The sequence below is a fragment of the Siniperca chuatsi genome, linkage group LG7 (genome assembly GCF_020085105.1).
Source record: "Siniperca chuatsi isolate FFG_IHB_CAS linkage group LG7, ASM2008510v1, whole genome shotgun sequence".
Taxonomy (NCBI): Eukaryota; Metazoa; Chordata; class Actinopteri; order Centrarchiformes; family Sinipercidae; genus Siniperca; species Siniperca chuatsi.
Genome location: NC_058048.1, coordinates 31,405,955 through 31,432,118, shown reverse-complemented (window position 1 = coordinate 31,432,118; position 26,164 = coordinate 31,405,955). Strand labels below are relative to the sequence as shown.

Here is a 26,164-nt window from a genome sequence, read left to right as displayed (position 1 = left end):
AAAGCTGCGTGCTGCTGCTGGAAACAGGGTCGATTAGAGCGCTGAGACCGAACCCGACAGGAAATGTAGCGTAAATCCAAGACTGGGAGCTAAAACAGGCTAAAAAGCTGTGTGAAGCTGAGGTGAACTGCACAGTCGAGTGGTAATTCTCTGTTGGTTCCATTGCTTCTATAAAAATATTGATTAGTGCAACTTTAAGTCTCCAGCTCGGCTCAGCTTGAAACTGAACGTGAACTCCCACCTGTTGGTTTTGGAGAATCGATGATGGTCGGCAAGTTTGTCCAGCGTCTTCCCATCAACCGTCCACCAGATGTCCCACCAGGAGTCCAGGTAGGGGAACAGGCCTTTGCACACCAGACGCACCTCCGAGTCTGAGAGGGAGAATAATGTTCAGAATCAGACCTCAGCAGTTTTGATAGAAATTAAATACATTTTTGACCAAATATACCGTATAGAATCTGACTGTTTCAGGAATGAGACTCTGCTGCCCCAAATATGTTTCTTCGTCTCTATGACAAGTGAATTAATTTACATTCTATTCATTTTGTAGATTCTTTATTAGAGTGACTTATATTTTGTATATGTCTTGCTCAAAGACACATGTGGACAGGAGGTGCTCGAGGACAGAACCCTCCGCTCTCTACAACCTGGTGTTTTATGGCTTTAAAAGTCAAAAATTCTGAAAAGTCAACAGGAATCTTCACTCTCCAAAGGATGAAATTGGTCATATTTAAGTTTTAAAATCGAGGTTAATGAATTTTCAGTCGCTGCTAAAGCTAAGAATAAACAGCCATCAAACAGTGAAGCTATGAAACACATTTCCTGTAAACATTTATCACAGTGAACACAGGCCGCGATCCTGCTGCTCACCGGCCGTTTCACCAGCGGCAACACACACTATATGTGCACGTGATGTGTGTTTGATGGCGTGTGCGTCCGTACACACCGTTAACGGCTTGTTCTGTTTTATGGGACGAGCTCCTGCAGCCTCCGCTAATTCTGTACGGACGATTAACTTTTTGAATGTTGAATTTCCTCCGAGCCGCTCTCAGGAAAACCAATTTAAAAGAAGTTGTTGGCAGTGGGGTGAGCTGCCTCTCCATCACTGCCAGAGCAGCTTTATGTGCTGAGTCCAGCTGCAGGTGGAGGAGAAAGGATGAAACTGTAACACTGCTGGAACAGATCAACTGAAGCTCCCATCCGGATACACTGCAGCCACCGGCCCACTGTAGCGCTGAGAGGTCAGTTCACATCCTTTACTTCAACACCACTCTGTGGAAACACTCCACTACGAGTCAAAGTCCTGCAGTCAAACCTCACTGCAGTAAAAGTATAATCAGCAACATGTCCTTAAAGTGTTCAGTGAGAGTCGTCCCTGTGCAGTGAAACGCTTCCTGTCAGTGTTTATTATATCTGATGTTTCTGGATTCATATTCCTGCTGCATTCATGTGTGTGTTGCATTTTACTGCTGCAGATGTTTCAGGCTGAGCTCATTTTAACTGCTTTATATCCTGTTGGGTAGTTTAACCTGCAGCAATGCATCATGGTCTATAAGATCATCACGTGTTTGCAGCGTCGCCGTCCTGTGAGAACCACGTATCAGAGAAACAGCCTGTTTTCAGCTCTGTGACGACGCGTTCCCCAGCTGATCCGAGGGGGGGTTAAAGAGTTTATTCAGCTGGACAGGAAGGGGATGAAGAACTGTTCTCTGTGGACATACAGCGCTACAGCGGGCAGGGAAATACAACCAGTGACAGCTGACTGAGAACAGAGACACCGTCATGAATTCAGGCTGACATTTCTCACTTTTAAAAACCAAACACAAAGAAGCAAAAGGATAAACATCTCGACGCACAGAGGAGGAAGAGCGTTTTGAAGTTAAAGTAGTTAGTAACAGGTCGCACGTGTCTCTGAGCTGTCGAGAGAGGAGAAAATACATATAATCTGATATATTTAAGTTGTAAAAAAAGAAATCCGTAACGTGGAACGATACGTCAACAATCTACGCGGCTCGTCGTCTCGGGAGCGTCACGGCAGATAAGTGCGACCGCGACTTTTCTAATTATGTTTTCTAATTATGACGAATCACCGTGACGACCACGTCCTTCAACAGCGACCTCCCTGACGTCTGCGGCCTCGTGGACACACAGCGTCAGCTACAGGAAAACGCTTCACATTGAAGTGAATGGGGAAAACCCCCGACTTCTCTCTACAAATACAAAGTCGACACAGTTTTTACACAAGAAAACAGAGTCTCAACGTTTCCTCTCTGCTCTTCTGATGTTATACTCTGGGACATTTTGAAAAAGTATTGCTCCATTAAGGAGAAATTAAGCCTAAATTAGAGTTAATGTATTTCGGGGGTGTACACTTGACTAAATGGTCTGTTGGTGCTGCTTTCTTGTACCATCTCAGGTCCAGACTCTCTCCGTTCGGTGTTCAGACTGAAACAAGCGCTTTGTTAAAACAACGCAGGGGGGGTGGTGCATAATTGTGGTGGTGGGGGGGGCGATTACAGCAGCAATTATTTCATCCCTCGTCACAACGACTGCAAAGTGAACAGAAGGAAAACTGCCTTCGTGTTACAAAGTAATCCACCAGGAACGTGAGCTTGCATGTATTTGAGCGTTTTTAACACGGGGCTAAACTTTTACTATTTTTGTTTACATTGCGCTCATGTGACGGATATTCCTACGTAACGTCGGGTTTAATCGAAGCGTGCTTTGATTGGTTGGTTGGTTTCTGGATCTCCGGGCAAAATATTGAAAATCAACAACTAACGAGGGTTTTAAAAGGCTCATTTAATGATGTTTTATTATCTGGCAGTTGATGCAGTGGCTCTGCTGTGAACCTACCCTGTTTGACAGTGAAGACCTGGTCTTTAGCCGGGTGGAGGATGCTGGGGACTTTGGGCAAAGAAGACGGATCTGAGAGAATAAAACAGAGCAGTGTTTACCTGCACAGTTATATCTATTAATGTCTGTATAGTTGTAGCAGTAGTAGCAGCAGTAGTAGCAGCAGTAGCAGTAGTAGCAGTAGTAGCAGCAGCAGCAGCAGCAGCAGTAGTAGCAGTAGCAGCAGCAGCAGCAGCAGCAGCAGTAGCAGCAGCAGCAGCGGTGGCAGTAGCAGTGGCGGCAGCAGCAGCAGCAGCAGCAGTGGCGGTGGTAGCAGCAGGTGGCAGGTGCAGCAGCGGCAGCGGTGGTAGCAGCAGTGGTAGCAGCGGCAGCAGCAGCAGCGGTGGTAGCGGTGGCAGCGGCAGCGGTGGTGGTGACGGTGGCAGCGGTAGCGGTGGTAGCGGTGGCGGTGGCGGTGGCAGCGGCGGCGGTGGCAGTGGTGACGGTGGCAGCGGTGGCGGTGGTAGCGGTGGCAGCGGTGGCGGTGGCAGCGGTGGCAGCGGCAGCGGTGGTGGTGACGGTGGTGGCGGTGGCGGTGGTGGCGGTGGTAGCGGTGGCGGTGGCAGCGGCGGCGGTGGCGGCGGCGGCGGTGGTGGTGACGGTGGTGGCGGCAGCGGTGGCAGCGGTGGTAGCGGCAGCGGTGGTAGCGGCGGTGGCAGCGGCGGTAGTAGCAGTAGCAGTAGTAGCAGCAGCAGCAGCAGCAGTAGCAGCAGCAGCAGTAGCAGCAGCAGCAGCAGCAGCAGTAGTAGCAGCAGCAGTAGCAGCAGTAGCAGCAGCAGTAGTAGCAGTAGCAGTAGTAGCAGCAGCAGCAGCAGCAGTAGCAGCAGCAGCAGTAGCAGCAGCAGTATTATTGTCAGTTCAGTGCGGTTGTCTCACAGACGGCGGTGACGTTGATGCTCCTGGTGAAGTTGAGTGTTTTGCCTTTCCTCTGGTAGTGGACTATGCAGAAATATAAGCCCTTATATGGATCCAACATGACGTGAAACTGCAGACTGACTCCTTTCTGCTGCCGGTCGCTGTTCCAGAACGGATACTCCGCACACAGCTGAGACACAGAGGACAGGACGAGGCAGGGAGACAGGGTTGTAAAAAGCTAAAAAGATTAACATGTTAGCTAACAAGCTCGTGTCAGTTTATTTCTGTAGCAACAACATATGAAATGACAGGTAGTGAAGCAGCTACAGAGAATTATCAGCTGACTCTGCAGCACTGTGTCTCACATGGTACCAGGTGACGGTTAGCTTGCCGTCGGCCATCTTGGCGGCGTCCTGCAGGTCTGGACAGTCCAGCATCTTCCCCTCCTGCACAGGGATAACCACCTGACTTGTTGCCACGGCAACCGGAGGCTCGCAATCGGAACTACGGACCACCTCGTCGGGCCGCAACACCTTCAGGCGCATGGCGATCTTACTGCAGGACGACTTGTTACTGCAAGACAGAGACGGGAGACGTCAACAGACTGAACCTCCATCTTCACAGCAATGCAACCTGAAGCTCTCTGATTGGATGTTCCTTACAGCAATGCTCTCTGGGACTCGCAGTTAAATTCTCTCCTAAAGAGTCTTTGACCTTTGACTTTTTGTCTAAGAAGCAGTTCAGAGAAGAAAAAAAAACAGGAGATTGCAAAAAGAATCTGGAACTGCTCACAAAACTGTCCGGACACATATACCCACGCCACGTGGCGCTGCCCGCCCATTAAACACTTCTGGAAGGACGCCACTGAATCCCTGTCCCGCCTCCTGGGCTGCCGCGTCCCATTAGCCCCCTTACTCTGTCTCCTGGGTGATCTGTCCTCTCTGTCAGGAAACAACAAAAGGATGCTCCTCGGGGCCTTAGCCGTCGCCAAGAACACTATCTTCTGAACTGGAAACCCGAAACTCTATTCACATAACGCACTGGAAGAATCTGCTCACAGACTACACCTCCCGAGAACATCGGGACCACAACACTCCAGATCAGACCTCTTTCAACTGTTACAGGTCTGACACACTCATCCTAATGATGTATTCATTTATTATTATACATATTTATACAAGCTTTTAGTAATATTATGAGTATTCTCATTATTATTATTATTGACATTATTGCTATTATTAATATTATCAATATCTTAGAAACATGGAGCAGTAATAAGATGATGTTGATGGGATGATATTTTGCTTGATATAAGGACGGTAACGGTATAATGAATATCTTAAAATAGAACTAAATCAAATCTACACCCAACACATACCACATGATTTTAATGCCCCACCTGAGCTTAGGCTTACTTACAAATAGTAACTGTACTGTGAATGAGAAGGAGGAAACATGCACACCGACACAGAAGCTAGGAGAGTCATTATTATTATTATTCATTTATTTAATTTATTATTATTAATTATTATTATTACTGTTATTATTGTTGATATTACTGTTGCTGTCATCGAAAAATATTATCATCATCACCATATTTCGTTTTACTATTGTTATTATTATTATTGTTACTGTTACTATTATTGATATATATATTATTATTATTACTGATATTACTGTTGCCGTCATCACAAAATATTATTATCATTATTATTATTATTATTATTATTATTATTATTATTATTATTATACATGCTATTACTATTTAAATACTTCTACTTTTACCCGTTTGTCATTTGTTTATTTTTTCATTGCTGTTTTATTGTTTTCGTGCTTTGTGTTGTATGTTTTGCACAACTAATAAATAATAAGAATCTAGAACGTGACGTGCAGCAGAGCAAACCACAAACCACGGACGCCATTTTCTGCTCTGACTTTCAGAGCGTCATGGAAACAGCAGCTGGAGCCCGGAGCCTCTCTGTGTGTGTGTGTGTGTGTGTGTGTGTGTGTGTGTGTGTGTGTGTGTGTGTGTGTGTGTGTGTGTGTGTGTGTGTGTGGTTAGTCAGAGGAAGGCAGGATGTCGTGAGATCACGGTGTGCAGGTTCAGAATCAGCAGCAGCTGAAAAGACGTTTTATTTACGCTGCTGTGGCTGCACGAGTACGAGTAACCCATCCAAACTTTTATTACCGCGGGACACAGAGACGGGGCGGGACACAGAGACGGGGCGGGACACAGAGACGGGGCGGGACACAGAGACGGGCGGGACACAGAGACGGGGCGGCCCCGTGCCCCCGGTCATGTGACACTGTAGCATCCGAACTCGTGTGGTGCCGTTGTGCGAGGGCTCCGGCGGCTCCGGCGAGTCTTTTAAGGACGGATGGTATAACCGAAGGGAAGCCCTGTGAACACAGAGCTGCACATTTGCTTCTGAACAAGGCGCAGCTCGTCAGAAGATGTGCGCGTCCCCTGGACTCCTGCTGTGATCTTCATCAGGCTGAAGCTCAGATAACATCTGTGACTTTTAGCTAGAACAGGAAGGCACTTCCTGGCAGAGACTGAAGACTTGTCTCCATATATACCATTAAGACTGACTGAGTGTGTGTGTGTGTGTGTGTGTGTGAACCACATGTAGGCGGGACATCTGTGCAGCTAACCAATCACACACGGAACTACACCGAAGGAATGTACATCTCCGCCACTGGAAACTGGTCCCTGGGTAAAAGACGGTTTCCTGGTTACTGAGAGTTAGAAATGTGGACGTGCGTGGAACACAAACGTTTCATTTTAAAAACGGAAACAATTGAAAGCAAAAGCTAAAACAAGGCCGTGTGCTTCGGGAACTGCCTGGCACAACAGAAGGTGTAAGCAGAGGGTAGTTATCCGGCCTAAACATGCAGAAACACTGGTGTGGTCCTTTAAAGGCTTACGCTGTCCGTATGGTGGCTGCGTGTAGACCTGCAGCCCCTCAAACAGGTAACTAGACTTCAGGACTATGACGGCGTCAGAGACAACGAGAGGCGTGATTGGTCGGTTTGGGCTGCTTGTGTTTTCTCCTACGAGTTCCTGATGTTGGTGGAGATGAGACTGAAGACCAACATCGAACCAAGAAGCCGGTCTGCTGACTGAGCGGACACAGTGACAGAAAAGAGTACTGTGGGGAATTTAACTCAAGCCGGTCCCAGATGCTGGATCCGTTTAGTGCTGCAGGCTCCGACAGCGGGGCCCGTCGGTCCTGGAGTTTGACTCTCAGACTCATTTGTCCCCAGAGTACGATCAACGCTCTTTATTGTGTCGATAATGTGCTGCAGTTCGATTGGCTGATCAATATGCAGCATGTTCATGTTCAATCAGGCCCCAAAAGAATCCTGCACAGACCAGAACCACGTGGGGATTAAAGTTGGACCCGAGGTGGACCTGAGGTCCCCCCTCATCCTCTCAGCTCTGTGGCCTGCAGCCCTCCTCTCAGGAAACTGATCCTGTTGAGTGTCACATGCAGGTCTGGACCGTCGCCAGCTGACGGGTCAGATCTGAGCTCCTGAGTCTCCATTTCTGTAATCCCCAGACCTGTAAGACTCTCAGAGCCTCTTTAGCTGATTAAGTGTCGAGCAGCCGAGACGCAGCAGCTGCTCTGAAGGCTGATGCAGGCTGCTGTTTGGACTTTAAATTCTGGATCTGCTTCTAAAGTCACTTCTGAAGACTCATTTTATCAGACTCTCTTTTTGTGCACTTCAGAATGAATCTGAGTGATCCAGAACCAGGATTCTCCTCACTCAGTTTGTCTTGGTATACGGATGGTAACATGATGAAGCCACAGAGCTTTATCAGCATCAGAGCATCAGACAGAGACAAATGTCACAAGATTGTGAGAAACAAATCATTCTGAGACATTTTCAAAACAAAGAAATGACTGAAGCCCAGCGGGCTGTGTGGACGACACCTCGACCCGATTGGACGAGACACGCCCGGATGTTTCCCGTTGAAAAGTTTAGTGAAGCGGCCGCGTGCTGCTCTTCATCAGCCGAGGTTTACCTGACGTACATTTACCAAACCGACCGCTCGGCCCTCGTCTTCAAGCAGAAACAGTGACGGAGCGATAAAGCAAAGAGGATGAGACGGCAAACTCTGCAAATGCCACAAAGTTCAATTCAGGTTCAATTTCAGTCAGAAGAGATGAAGTTGTGATTAATAAGTTGATAAAATACTGAAATGCAAAATGAAAGTCCATGTAGTGGACAGTTGATGAGTCTTACCGCAGCATGCAGATGTACAGTCCGGTGTCGGCCGCGGCGGCCGGCTGCAGCCACAGTCTCTCCCTGTCTTTACTGAGCCGCGAGCTGCAGAGGAGAATCACATTAGACTCTGAATGAACGGAAATCAGACGCGATTCGATTACAGCGACATTAGAACCAACTGCGACGTCCTCAGCGACGCTAATCAAGCCGCTCGCCTCCAAAACACCATAAATCCTGTCTGGAAGGGAAATCGTTACTGTGAGCTTCATCGTTCAGTTACTCTCAAAGTGGCTCAATTAGTCTGAATGATGCCCCCCCCCCCCCACCTCTGTGTTAAACTGGACCAGGGTTCAGCTGTCAGTCATCCTGAGATGGCACAGATCCCCTCGTTCTGCATTGAAACTCAGCTGTTAAACATTCACGTCACTTGATATTCAGCTGTTCAGCTCAGAAACAATTCAAACATTAATCGATTAGCTGACTGACAGAAAATGACTCCACTGTTGCTCGGACAAAACAAGACGTTTGAAGACGTCGCCTCGGACCGACAGAAAAAAAAAAGGTTGATTAATTGATGATGAAGAGGGCCGTTAGTTGCAGCCCTACAGCCGATTACAATTCAGTCCCACAATGCATCTGTGCTGTAGTTTAGAGGCTCCGTCATTCAGACTTTTCTGTAAGTTATTGTAAAATAATTGACAGAAGGGACGAACCCGACACAGCAGCTATATTTAAATCATTGTGACGCTGTGACGTTTATGTCTGATGCTGTTAAAGGCCTCTTTACATCAGCAGTGAAACAGTCCGATAGCTTCAGTTATGATCAGTTTGAGACTGGTTTTTACAATACAGTCTGATCGGTGCATCTGTCCATCCATCATGGTTCTTGGGGGCCCCTGATAGAGTGGCTGAGGTAAGGTGGGGCTCATCCACCCTTTATTTTGCTACTACAGCCCTGGTAGTGACTCTGCCATAAGCCTATGAATACAGAGAGTAAAAGCCGAGCAGAAAGAATCGGATTCAAAGATTAAGAATCGGCTGATCAGAACTTCCTGTAGTCGTACCTGTACGTGATTGGCTGTTCCAGGTCGTGACCTTCAGGGAGGCGATACCAGAAGAGGTTGTGTCCGGTGCTCTGGGTGGAGGTGTAGTTGTAGACGGAGGGATGAGAAAAGAGAGGACAGGAGAGCCAACCGGCCTCCCCCTCCAGGACTGAGACCGCCCCGTCGCTGGACTCCCCCCAGTCATAACACATGGGCTCTGAGGGAGAGAGAGTTAAAAGGTTAGTTCAACAGCAGCGTATCCATCCGCCCAGCACGTCTGAGCAGCAGCTACTGCACCTGACTGTTGTTGGTCAAGAAATAGATCCAGTCAGTATTTCATATTCGTGGTATATGGCAAAACTGGTGGACTAGATGTCAGACAGATGTTATAGAAAACTTTTTATGTACAACATTTGCTATGCTAGCATTTCATGAGGTGGGATTATAAGCGCTACTTTCAGCCTGAGTCCATCACTTTAGATGGCTAAACTATATTTTAATAAAATCTTTGACAACGCAAACAAAGTATAAATATTCACATGACGATGGCAAAGTGCATAAAAGTGTGAAAATTATGACTTAATAAGTGCAGAAAACTTTAACAAATACAAGTCAAAACCTGAGTATACACTCGTTTGAGGAGGACACTGAGACTGTGACGAGGTGGTTCAGGTCGAAGGAAAGGTCCTTGAGCCTCGATCATTCGCCCCCCGTAAGCGCAGTTGTATGTGACGCTTTGTCTATTTGTCATTATCATTTGCATGGTCAAAAATGTCAAATGAGTATTTGAAGTCACGGTATGATTTAGCGCTTTAGTGCTGATAACTGATAGAGGAAAAGGTTGAATGAGCAAAAACTTTTGGCTGTTGTTACGGAGTTCTTTTATAACTTCTTAATATATAATGATAGAGTGAACGGAAAGAGGAGTAGAGGGACATCACTCTCTAAATCAGAGCCGGACCAACAGCCTGGACCAGACCCAGAGAGAGAGTTTTTATGTGAGAATCAAACGGAGCTTAGTGGATGTCCTCATTAACTGGCCTTGTTAAAGGAACAACTTTATACTTCCATCTCATTAAAGGATTAAAGCACAGAGGGCAGCTGGTCCATTAAAACACTGAAACTCATCTGAGCTGCACACTAAACACTTTATACAGAAAAACGACATCAGTCTGGGAGAGGAGGCCGGGCTTTTATCTGAGATTGAACTGCTTCTTCTTTTTTTATTGATTAAATTTGGTATAAACTGCTGTACAAAATGAGAGATATTAACCAAACAGTGCACAGTGAAAAATATGTAAACAGACTGCTGATATTTTTGGGCTGAAGCCACAGATAGACCGTTTTCTGACCCTGACCTACATGCTGAAAATATCCCAGCACTCTGATTTGTGGTTGTCAGGCTGGGAAAGCCTCTGAAACATCTGATTTAGCATTTATACAAGTTACTTTAAATGATCATGTTTGCTGCACATGAATCACACAGCATCAAGCTTAACAGATTATCATTAGATTTGAAATACTGTTTTTAGATGATTTTAAATCTATAGAGCACCTTTCAATATCACATTGTAAAGTGCATCACAATAAAAGACAAAACTAAGAAACACAAAATACAGATACAATATAAGAGTGAGTAAATAACTAAAAATGTGGATTCTTAGCCGATTTCTCCACAATATCAACAGATCTGAAATCCAAAAAGGAAGAGAGTTTCAAAGTTTAGGACATCTTCATAGGCACAGTCTGCTTTAAACTTGTTTTAAGATTATTGGCTGATGGTAATCTGGACTCAGACCGTGCTGTCAAAGAAATAAAACTGAAGTTTGTGGCAGCCTCTTCCAGCCATCTGTGGCTCTATATAGATTTCTTCTTACTTTCCGTTTCTTGTAGAAGTGCACAAAGCAACGCTGCCATTTTCTTTTTGTCAGCAGTATTCAACATTGTTTTGTTTGCATAAACTCTGTCAATTGTCAAAACTGTTGAGGCCGGTCAAATGATTTGTACAATGTGAGCATACAACTCGCAGGTTCTGGCCATGCAGAAATGTGTAGTGTGAGTTAACATAACATACAAGATTAATAAAAACATACAGTGTTAACTTTAGGGACCAGGCCAGTTGGGGCACAGGTAAGGACTTCAGTTTTATCAGCATTAAGCTGTAGAAAACTATCAACCAGCCATTTTTATAGTGTTTAAACAGCTATGTAATACAGAAAACAGCAATGTTTTTAAGGTTAAAAGAGATGTATAATTAAATATCATCTGCATAGCAGTGATATGATATACCATTAAACAACGCATCATCGGGTGTCCGGTGGCCTGGTGGTTAAGATGCATAACAAATTAACTGAAACGTCCCTGGTTCGATTCCAGATTCCTGTCTGTATCTCTACTACACTATCAAATAAAGGCAAAACACAGAAAAAAAAAAACTACTTCCACTACCCAAGGGAAAACACATGCATACAAGGCAAACAGATGAGGTTCCAGGAAAGAACCTTGGGGGACACCTCAGTACCCAATACAGAGTTGCAGATGAGGAAGCATCGATACCAACAGCAACTGAAAAACTGCTGTTAGAGAGGTAGGGCAACAACCACTTCAGGGCTGACCCAGAGACACCCACCCACTGTGTAAGTCTGTCAGTCAGAATACTGTGATTGACAGCATCAAAAGCTGCACTGAGATCCAGAAGTACCAAAAGTACTATCTCCTGCATCATCGCGCATCAGGAAGTCATTAAAGACTCTAAAGTCAATTACATGCTCATGAAAAATGGCTCAGAAGAACTGTAATCACAGAAACAACTTACCAGGAAGGCAAACGACTAACTGATGACCATATTAAATCCACCTGGTACTTACACTTATTTTAGCTTTTATAGTTTTATCCACTTTGTACTTAATTTATCTGACCTGTATTATAGTGTATTATATTTTGATTTGCTTAGTACTTCTATTCCTGTGTGCATTGACGTGAGCAGCTGTAACGAAAGAGTTTCCCGTCTCTGGGATCAATAAAGTAGTTCTGATTCTGATTTCTGATATTAAAAACTGCAAATCTTCACATTGGAATTTTTACTGGAAGAAAGACATAAACAGCCAATTAATCATCAAAAGTAGCACTCAATACATGATAATAATAGTGATGACTAATGCGTTCTTCACAGACAAGCATCTTCCAGTGTCTCAACACCAGACTCCCTCATACACTTAAATTAGACCACAGACGATGGTCTAATTAGACCACATGATGATTTAGTAGAAGTGGCCAATAGTGATTACCCCTTGAACCCAAAATTAGCTCTAGAACCCCAAAAGAGTACTGGAACCACATAAGAATTTTCCAAAACTACTACAAAAACTGAAAAGAAAAATACATAAGGAGTTCCTTAAAACGTCTTTAAGAAGTCATAAATCCCAAGATCCCTTCCAAGGAAGCTGCACAAAAATCTCAAGAACTTCATGGATCACTTGAACCCCTTCAATGTCCTTTAAATACCCCTAAAACCAATAAGTACATTTAGAAACCCCCCAAAAATGACTGGAACCTCCTAAAGGATCATTGATACTACTTCACACACTTCAAGAACCACCTCAAGACCTCCTTGAGAAGTCCTACACCCTCCTCGAGGAACCCTGGAAGTAGACACTTTAAGAATCACTAGAACCCCTTAAACCTCCCCCTCCCTAACCTAATCAATAATATATTAGGATAACCGCACCTACAAAAATTTTAAACAATTAAAAAAAAAAGTCAAATGTCTGTAATTCTCACAATGTCTAAAAATGGAAAATAAAAAAGCAAATAATCAATGAATCAAGTAAAAGTTGTAAGAGAGAAGTGAAATTGACTGGCTAATTGAAGCAGCACCTGCAGTGGTCTGTTTTGGGTCCAGAGCCTCTGTTTGAGGAGAAAATGTAGGAGAGTTTCAGCTCTGCTGGTTCTCAGGATCCTGAACACTGAACGCTGGATTAATGGAGGCTCTCTACACCTTTTGTGCAGAGTGGGGTGTGTGTGTGCGATTGTGTGTGCGCGTGTGGTAATTGACCTGTCAGGTTTTCCCGGCTGGAGTATTAGTCTTTCTATTAAAACCTTCTCCAACATCTATCCACCTCCCTCTCCTCCTCTCTCACTATCCATCCATCCATCTACACTATTACCTTCAGCCTCATCCCTCCATCCAACCCCCCCAGCACTACCATCCCACTCCTCTACCTCCCAGCACACACATTATCCACCCATCTGTGACATGCTGCTGTAAGTCTTACGCAGGTTTTAGTTTCAGTCTGGGCTGCTCCATATAAAGCAGGCTGTTCTCATTCACTTTTCGTAGTTATACCTACAAAAAGTAATGCACTATAAGTCGTATATAACCCACGTAATCAGGAGCCACGAGGCAGTTACATTTACCATTAGGTGGCGACCTCAAGCGGCCTCAGTAAATATGACGGGATCAAAGGAGGAAGTCAGATGAGGAAGTATAAAGAGCGTCAAAGTCCATAAAGGGAGGTGGACGGGGTGGATGGACGGGTCAAACACAGGACTTTCACCAAGGAGACCAGGGTGCGAAACCAAAAGTCAACGTTAACTTATTTTAAGTTACGCTTATTTATTTTAAGTTATGTACGTAAGTTATGTAACCAACGTAAGTTAAGTCACATGACTTATTGTGAGTTACTAATGTAACATACTTATTTTAACCGTAACCGTGAGCTTTTCCTAAACCTAACCAAGAAGTTTTGGTGCCCAAACCTGACCAAACTACGACCGTTTCACAACGTTAACCACGTGTTTATTGTTACCATGACGACAAAGGTCCGGTACGCCTGTTGCTGGACATTCGATTAGGATAGATTATGCATGAAAAATGTAGCATACTATGAGGATACGTTGTATAAAGACAACACGTGCTGTTTAATAATGGAAGTGAACAATTTTACTATGTCTTGTGCCTGTTCTGCAACAACAGACCTGAAAATGTTTTAATAATTCTCTAAATGCACAACTCCTGGTCAGAAGATCTAAAACTGAGCTACGTAAGACAGTCGGGATATTCTGAACACACATTTCAAATAATCAGAATACAATTTGTATATAATGATGAATAAATGAATGATTTTTACTGTAATGGATACCTCACTACAAAGACAAATCTATTATAGTTTCCTTAATAAGAATATACTTATGATCAGTAATGGGCATTACTGGGTTTGCCCTGTGATGGACCGTCAGAGCCTCTTCTTGCATTCGTATTGAGCAGATGAACACAAGAGAACAATATAATTTGGTCCTTTGACGTACCTCCATTTTTCTCATTTATTAGTGCAAGTTTAGGTGAACCCAAATGTACAGTTACAAAAAAAATAAATAAACGTATCGCCACCACGTCTTTTGGATGACATATTAAACAAAAAAGTGTTCTCTTATCTGAACAGATGGAAGCTTTTACAAGGCTTTATCTCAGAGCTATGACTTTGGAACCAATAATAATTTGTAGTTTTTTAGCTCAGTTGAAATTAACTTAGAGGACATTTGGTTTTGTTTGTCGTCAGTCAGTGTGTGTTGATCCTACCAAACTCGGTGCCCTGTCAAGATCTTCTTCTTCTGCTTCTTAAAAAAGGTGTTGCAAACTGAAATAGCATCCCGCTCAATCTCCATTACTCCTCACTATACCCAGACCTGACTGAAAGAAAAGTGGAGGCTATTCATTGGAATGTAGCCTATAACTTTCCGTTGGAGGAAGCCGCCCAAATGGTACAAAAAGTACTCAAAATTTTTTACAAGCCACCCAAAACCATTTTTACCCGCCCAGTCAAATTAAAAACGCGTGTGAGGTCAGCCTTGTTGTCAGTTTGGCCACTCGCGGTACTGCAACAGAAAAATCAATCAAGTCTATTATTACTCTTTGTATTATGATTATTTAAACCATGAAGGTTTTATATTTGTAGAACTTCCACAGAGCCTAGAAAATATATGTGCATGACATCATCTCAATGTAAAGCTATTGGACATCAAACATATTTATATGTACAGTTTCTATTACTGCAGTTTGTTGGTATTTCATACCCCAACATCCCATCCAGTCCATCCATCTACCCCTCCCCCCCACTGTCTGTTCCTCTCCTCACGTTACATCCATCCATCCACCTCCAAATCGACCTCCCACTGTCCACCCCCACCTCCCCTCCCCCACCCTCCCACCCTCTACACTCAGACAGTGTTACAAATGACCCTCCTCTCTCTGGAACCATCCATTCCTCGTCCCACGGGGAGAGAGCTTCGGCTTTTAATTAACCTCGCTTTTGCAGAGTTGCACCACATGAACAAGAAAGATTTTTTACATTATATGCAGTTCACAATGTGGAAAACATCATTAGGATCATATTTCACGTTTTTAATTCCCTTCACCTCAGAAAAATCCTCACACAGATGGATCCATGCAACTCTGTGTGGGGTTTATATTTTTCTGCATTCACATTAATGTTTATATTCAAACAAATGAACCAGATGGAGCCACAAATTAAACCTTTCAGTGTTTAAGGAGTGAAACAAGAATGAAGCATTTTGGAGTTTCACCAAAAACACACAGCATTTTTTGATTGAGTTGTATCAGTCTGGACCTGCAACAGTCCAACCCATTCCCAAGTCGTCAAATACTGAAGCTTGGTTAGTGTCCCTCGGCTTCCACAAACACAGGACTTTACCCAGGACAGCGGTGTTCGAAACCTGTGTGAAACCAAAGGTTAATGATTTCTTTTAAGTAATTAACGTATTTAAGTTACGTGAGGTTCAACGTACTTCAGTTACGTGAGGTACGTAACTTACAATCTTTTCCTAAGCCTAACCAAGGAAGTGGTTTTTGTACCTTAACCTAACCAAAGTGCAACCGTTTCACAACGTAAACCACGCCGGTTTATTTTGAAAGTCTAACCGGACATTGCATATTTATTATTGCTAACTTGACCACTGAGCCCTGCATGTCCAGAAATGACGCTAGAGGGGTACCAACAGCATCGTATTTTGAAGCGGAGGGACACTGACCAAGCTGCAGTGTTTGACAAGTTGGGTTAGAACATGTTGATCAGTCTGGCCCTGTATCCGTCTGGACCTGCAGTAGTATGGACCTGTAGTAGTCTGGACCAGTGTATCCGTCTGTAAGGTATAAGTGCAGGTGAGCAGTAGAAATTGTGTTTTTCTGGTGGAATTTCCACGGTGTGTCAGTCAGCTGTTAAACTGGTGTCATTGATTCGTGTCTCCTAACGAGCTTCAATCCAAACCGGCTGTCACAGCTGTCACCTACCTGACGGGTCACTGGATTGACTGACAGTTGGTGTATTCCCGACAACCACAATGAAGAGGAAGAGGAGGGTGGAGATGAAGGACGCCCTGCAGAGAGATGGAGAGACTGTTAGTGCACTATCAATTCCTTTTTATCATTTTCTATAGTTTTATTTTAAAGTTTTAACTGTTGATATATTCATAATGACAAATCAAATTGAAAAACTTTAATAAAATGAATTTAAATATCCATCCATCCATCCATTTTCTACCGCTTGGTCCCCGTTAGGGGGTCGCGGGTGACTGGAGCCTATCCCAGTGACTTCGGGCCTTAGGCAGGGCACACCCTGGACAGTGGCCAACTCGTCGCAGGGCGAACACAGACACAGACAAGGACAGACAACCATTCACTCACACATTCATTCAATACGGGCAATTTAGAGTTTGAATTTAAATATATTTTAGTGCATTTTAAATTAAAAACAAGAGTAACAATAGATTAAAAAATACAACTTCTGCTGATTATACTAAGACTCAGCAGGAAAACAGCTTCCCAAATGGATCATAAAGGATAATACAAAGAAAGAAACAGGAGCAATTAGATTCAGAAAGGATTTCGTATGCTAAATATGTGCACAAATAGGCACTGCTTTAGTGTTGCCACTTCTTCTACTAATGCATCAACCACCATGACTGCTTAAGAGTGCACCTCTACAGCGTCTAACCGATACACCAAACACCAGCAGTGAGCAGTCAGTCTGAGCTCCAGGGACATTTGTACTGTTTTATACAAATATAAATCTTTTCATCATTATATGTACATTACACATTTTATAATCAGTGAAACCCTGAAACTTAAACCTAATTTTTTGCTAAATTAAAAGAAAAAACATATATGGTGGTGTGAAAAAGTGTTTGCCCCTTCCTGATTTCTTATTTTTTTGCATGTTTGTCACTTAAATGTTTCAGATCATCAAACAGATTTAAATATTAGTCAAAGATAACACAAGTAAACACAAAATGCAGTTTTTAAATGAAGGTTGTTATTATTAAGGGAAAACAAAATCCAAACCTACATGGCCCTGTGTGAAAAAGTGATTGCCCCCTAAACATAATAACTGGTTGCTCCACCCTTAGCAGCAACAACTGCAATCAAGCATTTGCGATAACGTGCAGTGAGTCTTTTACAGCGCTGTGGAGGAGTTTTGGCCCACTCATCTTTGCAGAATTGTTGTAATTCAGCCACATTGGAGGGTTTTTGAGCATGAACTGCCTTTTTAAGGTCATGCCACAGCATCTCAGTAGGATTCAGGTCAGGACTTTGACTAGGCCACTCCAAAGTCTTCATTTTGTTCTTGTGTTATCTTTGACTAATATTTCAGTTTGTTTGATGATCTGAAACATTGTGTGACAAACATGCAAAAAAAAAAAAAAAAAGAAATCTGGAAGGGGCAAACACTTTCACACCACTGTATAAATAACTACAAGAAGACAAAATAATGTGATCGTAAAGACTTAAAAACAGAAAGTTGTAGAACAAAAATGTAAAAAAGGTCTCAAGGGTTTTCTTTGACCTGCAGATGCTTTTTTCCAGCTACATTCCTGGATAAATGATTCTGGCAGTGAGTAAGATGCTTTAAAATGAGGAAGTGAAGCTCTGTCTCTATGGTTTCAGTGAGAACAGTCTGTCTTCTCTTAGTAACCAGGTTTGTCTACCCCCCTCTCTCTCTCTGTGCTCCTGCCTGTATGTGTCAGGGTCTCTCACCCTCCTCCATTAATCTGCTGCAGCAGCAGAGTTAAATCAGTGGAGGTGAGATTCATCTGGTCGTTACGGGAGACGAGATGGATGGATGGATGATAATGACCTTCACCTCTCTTTACTCCATGGGGCAAATAATAATTAGTGTCCGTGAGTACTCTGCCTGACATGTCTCTTATGAGAGTGTCCTCCAGCCCTCTGGACAAAATCCCAACTAGGTTTTTATTGGAAGTAATGATTGTATTGCGACCCTTTTGCTAATTATTTTTAACAGCTCGCTGTCTACTGGCTGCGTCCCAGACTTCTTTAAAACTGCTTATGTCCAGCCAGTCCTAAAAAACCTGGGCTTTATCCCGCCCTCCTGGATAACTATCGCCCAATCTCCAAACTGCCTCGAACAACTTGCATCCAAGCAGCTTCTTGCTGCTGTGGAAAACAATAGTACTTTTGAAAAAGTTCCAATCTGGCTTTCGTCAGCACCACAGCACTGAGACAGCCCTTCTCAAAGTCACTAATGACCTTTTAGTGAATGCAGACGCAGGCGTGTGTTCAATTCTTGTGCTGCTGGACTTAAGTGCTGCCTTTGACACAATTGATCATGGCATTCTTTTAGATAGACTGAGGCACTGGGTGGGCATATCTGGCACTGCACTAGACTGGTTCTCATCTTATCTGTCCAATAGGAAATTCTGTGTCAGCATTAATAACTTCATGTCATCCTTTTCCCATATCAAGTACGGTGTGCCTCAAGGTTCAATTCTGGGACCAATACTGTTACTCCTTATACATGCTTCCTTTGGGTGATGTAATCCGCAGACATGGTATTTCTTTTCATTGTTATGCGGATGACACACAGTTGTACCTCCCTGTCAAGCCCACTGACCTCAGTACGCTGAGTTCTCTGCAGGACTGCCTGTCTAACATAAAACACTGGATGTCGATAAATATAATTTCGCTCAACTCAAATAAAACTGAAATCCTTGTTATTGGGCCCCAACACATCACTAAACAAATACTGCCTTCTACTGGTAACCTGTCACAACATATAAAGCCTGTTGCAAGAAATCTTGGTGTCCTGTTTGATAGCAATTTATATTTTTAGCAACATATCACTAAACTTGTCCAATCATGTTTCTATCACCTCAGAAACATTGCAACAATCCGATCTATTTTAAATCTTGTGATGCAGAAACAGTTGTACATGCTTTTATCTCCTCACGCCTCGATTATTGTAACAGCCTGTTCACTCGTCTTAATCTAAAAACTTTGAAACAACTGCAGACTGTACAGGACTCAGCTGCTCGGCTGTTAACCAGGACCGAGAGGTGCAACCACATCACACCTGGTTCAGCCTCTTTACATCGGCTCCCTGTTGGTTTCAGGATCGACTTTAAGATCTTATTGATTACTTTTAAGGTTCTTCATGGCCATGGTCTACATAGTCTGAGATCTTCGGGCAGGGGTCTCCTGTCTGTTCCTGAGTCCAGGATGGAAACTAAGGGGGACAGAGATTTTGCCATCAGGGCCCCGAGGCTCTGGAACAACCTGCCCGAAGACATGAGGCTGTCTGACTCAGGGTCTTCGTTTAAGTCTCTTCTCAAAACACATTTTTAAATCGGAAAGCAGATCCTGATTTTACCTGAACTGGATGTTTATTTTATTGCTTTAATGTATTTCATCATTCACTGTGATATTGTATTTCTCTCTTTGTGAAGCACTTTGTACTTTGTTTTGATAAGTGCTCTATAAATAAGGTTGTTTTATTATTATTATTAGTCACTCAGTCTTTCATTCACTCTCAGCCACTGTGACTGATAAATGAGCATCAACGTTGTGAGTTCACTATCAGGAATCATCAATAAAAAGGGCTTTTCTTTATTATGAAGCTCTAGTGAAAGCTCAGTCAGGAAGACTATACTTCTGCATGTTTAGGTTGTAGTTAATTCTCATTTCATCCCGCCATTCACTTCTTTCACGCATGCTCATATTTCCTGCTGTCATTATCCCGGGCTGTCAAATCGGGATATCAGCTGTTCACATCTATCGAATAGCACAGCGACACGCCTTCATTGTTAACCTATCATCTTACTACCATCGGTTTAAATATGATTCTTTCTCTGCCCTCAGTGCATTCATGCAACTGTTGTGCACCCCTCCACCTCCCCATCACCACCCAGTCTTTGTAGATCCATCAGCTATCCCATGAACCTCTTCAACAATCAGCCTTAGCAGAGTCATCAGCCACCACCACCAGCATCTGGACTCCACGGGGGGATTTATTCTGCTGCTGCCCAGGGCAGACACCCTCCATTACCAAAATCTCCCTGCGGAGTCTAAGTGCCAAAGACTCGGTCAAGATTAACATCTCACATCATGTTTCAATAAATACTTTAACTTCATCCACTTGTCTCTCTTGATAGAAATGACATGAAGCAGCCTGTGTTTTGGACAGCCAAAATTTTGGTATAAAAATACCAAATGTATTTGGTCAGAACCAGTCTCTGTTTCGTCTCTCACTGAGCCTGTATTTGGTCAGGATCAGTCTGTTTCATCTCTCACTGAGCCTGTATTTGGTCAGGATCAGTCTGTTTCATCTCTCACTGAGCCTGTATTTGGTCAGGATCAGTCTCTGTTTCGTATTTGGTCAGAACCAGTCTCCATTTTGTATCTCTGACAGAGTGGAGATATCGAGCCAATTTATATTCTCTGTTTAGAGTCAAATAACAAATTTTGTCTACTTCAGCTTTTTGTTTCATGTCTCCAGTGTTCTAAATATAGATCTTTGGACTGATTTCATAATTAGTTTTATTCTGTTGTGTTGTTTTGAATCAGTGCTGAATCAGCCTGGTTGGTCAGCTTCATCATCAGCTGACTGAGGGGACTGTTTTCAGGGTTCAGCTCTTGGGTTTTTAGTGCTTTGCATGGAAGTGTGTCTGGGTGTCAGGGTTGGAGAGGTGGGTAAAGGCTGTAGGAGAAGGGAGGTGTCGGAGGGAGGTGGTGCTTTGGCAGCAGGGGCAAGGGTAGGTGTTGGGAAAGCGGCATGCGTGTAGCTGGGCGGAGATGCATGACAGCTCTTCCGGAGTTGCTCCCTCATCTCTTGTAGGTCTGGGCTCGCCTGAGGCAAGTTGAGGCAAGCCTCGGCAGCACATACGATAAATTGGAATCAATACAGAGAAGATTAGCATGGCCCCTGTGGCGGGATGACACGCAAATTCGTCAAGAGTTGAGGCTTGCCTCAATTCCCTGTACTAGCACTGTACCTTTTTTAGTATATGAGGTAAAAGTGAGCAGAGGGTCATCTGTGTCCAGGGTTTCAGTTAAGTGGCCACCACGACCAATGCCGTCTTTGGTAATGTGTGTGCAGTTACTACAAAACGACCTGCTTCCATGTGTTTTGAACCTTTTTGTTGTTGCATATAATGTAGTCAGCAAACAGTTGTTCTGCGTTGGACGGGAGCGTTGCCTCTTTGTGTTTTTTGTTTCAACAGTCAGAAGGATGAGGATCCAACTGATTCCAACTGTCAGAATCGCTAAGCTAGCTCCTTTTTTTTTTTTTTTTTATGTTTTAGGCCAATAATTCTTCTAAAGCGGATTCCTTTCACTTCTTTTAAATGTTGCAGATGAAGTGTCTTTGTCTTCTGTCGCCTTTCCTGTTTTTTCAGCCTCTTTTCTTACCTCACCTCTAGGTTTTGTGTCCTAGCAGGGTTTGGTTGGTTTGCTCCTTGCTGTCTTTCAGGTTTACATTTGCTGGAGATCTTCTCGTTTTTGGTGGTATAATGGATACTTTTGTATTCCTTTTTCAATCTCTGTACCTTTATGTTGCTATTCGCAGGTTAGCGGTTTCTTCTGTTTCAAGATGGCATCTTCTCTCTCAACGTAAATGGAAAAGACAGCGACAAGATGGACGACATTATCAAGTGCCTTGAAGAGGAATTGAGTTTCCCGTTCTGCTGCAGTAGAAGATCAGTTGGGGCTCAGAGATAAAAATCGAGATAACTTCCCGACAGGATGTTGCATCAACCAACCAATCAGCTTGCTTGATGTACAGGTCCCAAACTACGTGTTGTTGTGATTTCGGCTCCTCTGTAAGCCTCCGCGACCTTACCCATAACACCCTTCTCCTGCGTAGGGTCATAAAGACGTTCACAGAAGCAGAACTACAGCTTTATCACAACAATTACAGTACATCTGCCAGGAAGAGACAGAAAAAGGTTTGCCACAGTATCTCCACATTGCAGACTTTCAAATGAAGCATATTTGAGCTAGAGAGAAAGAGAGGTGGAGGAGAGAGAGAGCAGAAAGACGGAGAAACAATGTGTCATGGTGGACGATCAGGCAGAGCTAGTGGATCCCAGGAGGGACATACAGAACCAGAGCTGCTCAACAACGCCATCCATCACACACACACTCGCCAAATGGAGCTCAATAAAAACGAAGAGCCCTCCTGTGTGTGCGTGTGTTTATACAAGCGTGTAATATGCCACAGGTATGGAGATGACAATGAACCTCCCTAGCCTCGCCCCAGAGGATTCTGGGAAGTTGATTAGTCATTTTCAGGAGCTGGTTTACACAAGACAAACAGACCCAGCTGAGGCCTTCAGTAGCCGTTTCACACTTTTCAGTTGTCTGTGTGAGGAAAGTAGTGAAGTTCTGCGGAGCGCCGCGACGGTCAAACGGTAGAAAGAACATTGTTTGAGAAATCTGCGGAGACTGAGAGGAAACATGCACTCAGTTTAGCTAAATGTAATTCAATTAAATGTGTAAACCATACGTGTGACTAAACGCAGAGTTTACAGGATGTAAACTGGGAATTATAATTCTGTTTTTATGTTATACACCCCCCCCCTCCCTGCCCGCCCGACACCCGGGGATTTATGATCACCGCAGGAAGCCAATCAAATCAAACATTTTCTCACTTTCGGTAGGTTGTGAACTTGCAAGTGTTATCAGCAGTCGTGGTTTCTGACCTCCAACAACCTGCAGACTGTAAACAGAGTCCGTCCGTCACGGAGCCGCAGGACAGACCGGACTGATCAATAACAGCCGCAGGTCTCCACTGGTTCCACACCTGACAGGGATCCCTGTTTATCACAGCTGCTAGCACTTCCTGACAGTAAACGGTTCTAACTTGACGTAGACATTGAAGGATGAAGATACTTTTAATTATTATTATTATTATTATTATTATTATTATTATTATTATTATTATTATTATTCAAGCTCAGGCAGCAACAACAAAGATCTTAAACAGGAACATTTTACACAAACATCCCCCAGTGAATCTTATATAAATATAAAAGAAGTGTATTTGAACATAAAGTTCTTTCATGTAAGAGTTCTGTTCTGGGCTGCTGGATGTGAAAAACTCCAACGGCGACTATATTCATTATTTAATGATGATGATGATGATAATGGACGTACATTCTGTACCTTTCTGCCAGGCGTCATTTTAATTTCTAGTTTTAATTAAAAACAGACATCTGATGAAGTGATGTTTTTTCCTGTATTGATTAAGATGATCAGATGTCTAATGATGAGGATGAGGATGAAGAGGATGGTGGACTGCAGTGTTCAGCTGATCACTGCAGAGCCCCCTAACTGATCTGAGTGGCAATAATCGGATTATCGGTGTGGATCGATGGAGAACACTGACTCCGCTAACGGACTGTCCGTCCGACCTTGTGCAGAGAAGATCTCACTTTTAAAAGTGTTCATTTCAAATTGCCTTCCTCATCTGAAACTGTTGAACCAAAGTTTTTTACAAATTACAAGACATTTACAAATCTGTGGAGTCCTGTGGTAAATTCGGCACATAAATGATTCAGCAAGCAACAGTTAACTTCAACAAATGTCAACTTCCATGACCGTCTGTCACCGTGCGTTACTGTCCTGTATTTGGATATTATTGGAATAAGCGGCAAAGGAGTCACAAAAGTTGTAAATCTGTAGATTTGAGCGCTGGCTGGTGTTGTGTCTGTAGTTTATGAAGCCGAAATGTAGAACACATTCAGAGATTAACGTTAATGTGTAGTTGTGCTCTCGGCTTGGAGCCTACGGTTAACGATCACCGACAAAAGAATTAATTGAGTGATTTTTAAATGACATTCCGCACGCAGGACTCTCAACACGACTCAACACGGGTCTATCGTTGGATAGTACGTTGCAGATTGTCAGCCATCGGGGTGGTGCTTTGATTTAAAGCGACTGTCACTGAGTGAAACCACAGAACTGCCTTCAATTCTTATTAAAATAATATAAATACAACAACAACAACAACAACATGGGATCGTACCAGAATCCATAGTGAAAATCACTAAATTAGACTTTTAAACACAGCAGGAGGTTGACTTACATGGACAGCAGGTCGGGAAGGTCTGCTCGGGGTCTGTCCGGTCTGGATGAGCCAGTCGGGTTTCTACAGCTGAGCGTCCAGGCGGGCGGAGCTGAACGGGAAGGGGGCGGAGCGGGTCCTGGGGCCGAACGCGACTCTGGGGGCTATCCCGGGTCTTGATGTGTTTACTGTGTGTGTGTGAGGTGCTGACTCACACACACTCACACACACACTCACCCTCCGGTTAGCACCGCAGCACCGGGAGCAGCGGGGCGCTGATGATTAACGGCCCCGTGTCAGGGCTCGATCGCGGCTGTAAATCTCCGGGAGTAACGGCGGCGCACCGGGCCGGTCCTCCAGCTGAGCGGCGGCACGCGAGCTGGCTGCCCGGGTAATTAATGAGCCCGGATTAAAGTCACGTGCTAATTAACTAATTAAAGCCACCGAAGTGTTGCGGAGACGTGAGTGTCGGACAGCTGCTGACTGGTTCCGGATCTGCAGCTGGAGCGCAGAAACGCCATAAAAAGACAAGTTAAAACAGCTGTGTGTGTGTGTGTGTGTGTGTGTGTGTGTGTGGGTGTGGGTGTGGGAAGTAGAAGTTGAGTGTATTCCGGTTGACGCTCCTCCTCCTCCTCCTCCTCCTCGCGGACACCGTTGCGACATCGATCAGTGTGATTTCCCAACCGCACGAGGCCTCTTATCTGATCAGGAGGCGGGAGTCTGCAGAGCGGTGTCTGTCCGGGACTTTAAGAAGGGATCATACAGTTTTTAACTTCATCACTAATATTACATCGTATCTTATTAGTGGTTCTGTTTTGCATAATTGATCCGAATCTGCAGAGTCTTCAGATAAACTGCTGCAGGAGGAGCAGAAAGAAGGAAATACTCATTAAAGTACAAATACTGTGCTGAAGTAGAGTATTACCACCGAAAAGGTTTAAAGGAGAGTTTGTTTTATGCTGCTTTGTAACTTTTTCTACACTTCAGAGAGAAATACTGCAGATAAAGTTAGATTACAGATGAGTCACTTACGTACAAACATGATGCGTTATTAAACAAACAAAGCTGCATCGTCAGCATCCAGCTTCACATGATCAGTAACGGCAGATAACACAAAGTCATTACGTCACATTTTCGACTTTATCTACAACTACTAGCGCTGTTAGTGATGAAGCTCTTCTAGCTTTCATGTGAGGAAGCTGGTTCACAGCTGGAGGCATGGTGCGAAGTCATGAGGACACGACCTCAAGGTCAATTTAATTATAAAGACTGATCTGTAAAACATCAGGGACATTCGTGAACAGGGTTAAAACAGACAAGATCTACACGCTTACATTGAAAACACAAACTCAGACACGACGTAACTTGTAGATTAAAATGCTTTAGTGCAAATATTCACATATTTAACAGACAGGAACATTATTATCCCTGTTGTTATTGCATGTGACGTGTTACAGTTGTGACCTACTCCTGGTGTGATGTCTCCCCCTGGTGGCGTCAGCCTGGAAATACAAGTGATGCACAAGAGCAGTAGTTTTCATTAAGCGGTTCATATTTTGTGCTGATATCCAGTATATTCAGTTAAATGATTATTATTTTATATCTGAATTTGTGTTTTTAAAATCACGGCCGAGAAGTCAAATCTCAGAGTTTTATAGAAGCCGCACGGCCAAAAGTAGACTTCAGCCACATCCAGATGATGAAATAACTTTATTGTGATCATGTGAAAACAAAATCTAAAAACATCTTTACCCATGACCTTTG

The 26,164-nt window shown here is 43.7% G+C and overlaps 1 protein-coding gene and 1 non-coding gene across 4 annotated transcripts in view; one reads left to right on the top strand and one right to left on the bottom strand.

The window, feature by feature from the left end:
• The window catches only part of LOC122878575 (interleukin-1 receptor accessory protein), a 36,367-nt gene extending 11,383 nt beyond the window's left edge, over nucleotides 1–24,984 (bottom strand). The window contains exons 1-8 of one of the 3 annotated variants that reach the window (XM_044201474.1): nucleotides 24,422–24,984; nucleotides 16,333–16,418; nucleotides 9,048–9,243; nucleotides 8,002–8,085; nucleotides 4,116–4,323; nucleotides 3,772–3,940; nucleotides 2,857–2,928; nucleotides 242–371 (exon numbers count right to left, since the gene is read on the bottom strand). In XM_044201474.1, coding sequence (XP_044057409.1) covers nucleotides 242–371; nucleotides 2,857–2,928; nucleotides 3,772–3,940; nucleotides 4,116–4,323; nucleotides 8,002–8,085; nucleotides 9,048–9,243; nucleotides 16,333–16,418; nucleotides 24,422–24,423 — 947 coding nt within the window. In that variant the 5' untranslated portion in view covers nucleotides 24,424–24,984. The remainder of the gene's footprint in view (nucleotides 1–241; nucleotides 372–2,856; nucleotides 2,929–3,771; nucleotides 3,941–4,115; nucleotides 4,324–8,001; nucleotides 8,086–9,047; nucleotides 9,244–16,332; nucleotides 16,419–24,421) is intronic. The other 2 variants (XM_044201476.1, XM_044201475.1) reach the window with 2 other exon arrangements.
• On the top strand, nucleotides 21,200–21,304 carry LOC122879720. Its single transcript, XR_006378773.1, has one exon. It is a non-coding gene; the product is annotated as a U6 spliceosomal RNA (small nuclear RNA).
• Nucleotides 24,985–26,164: the final 1,180 nt, after the last annotated feature.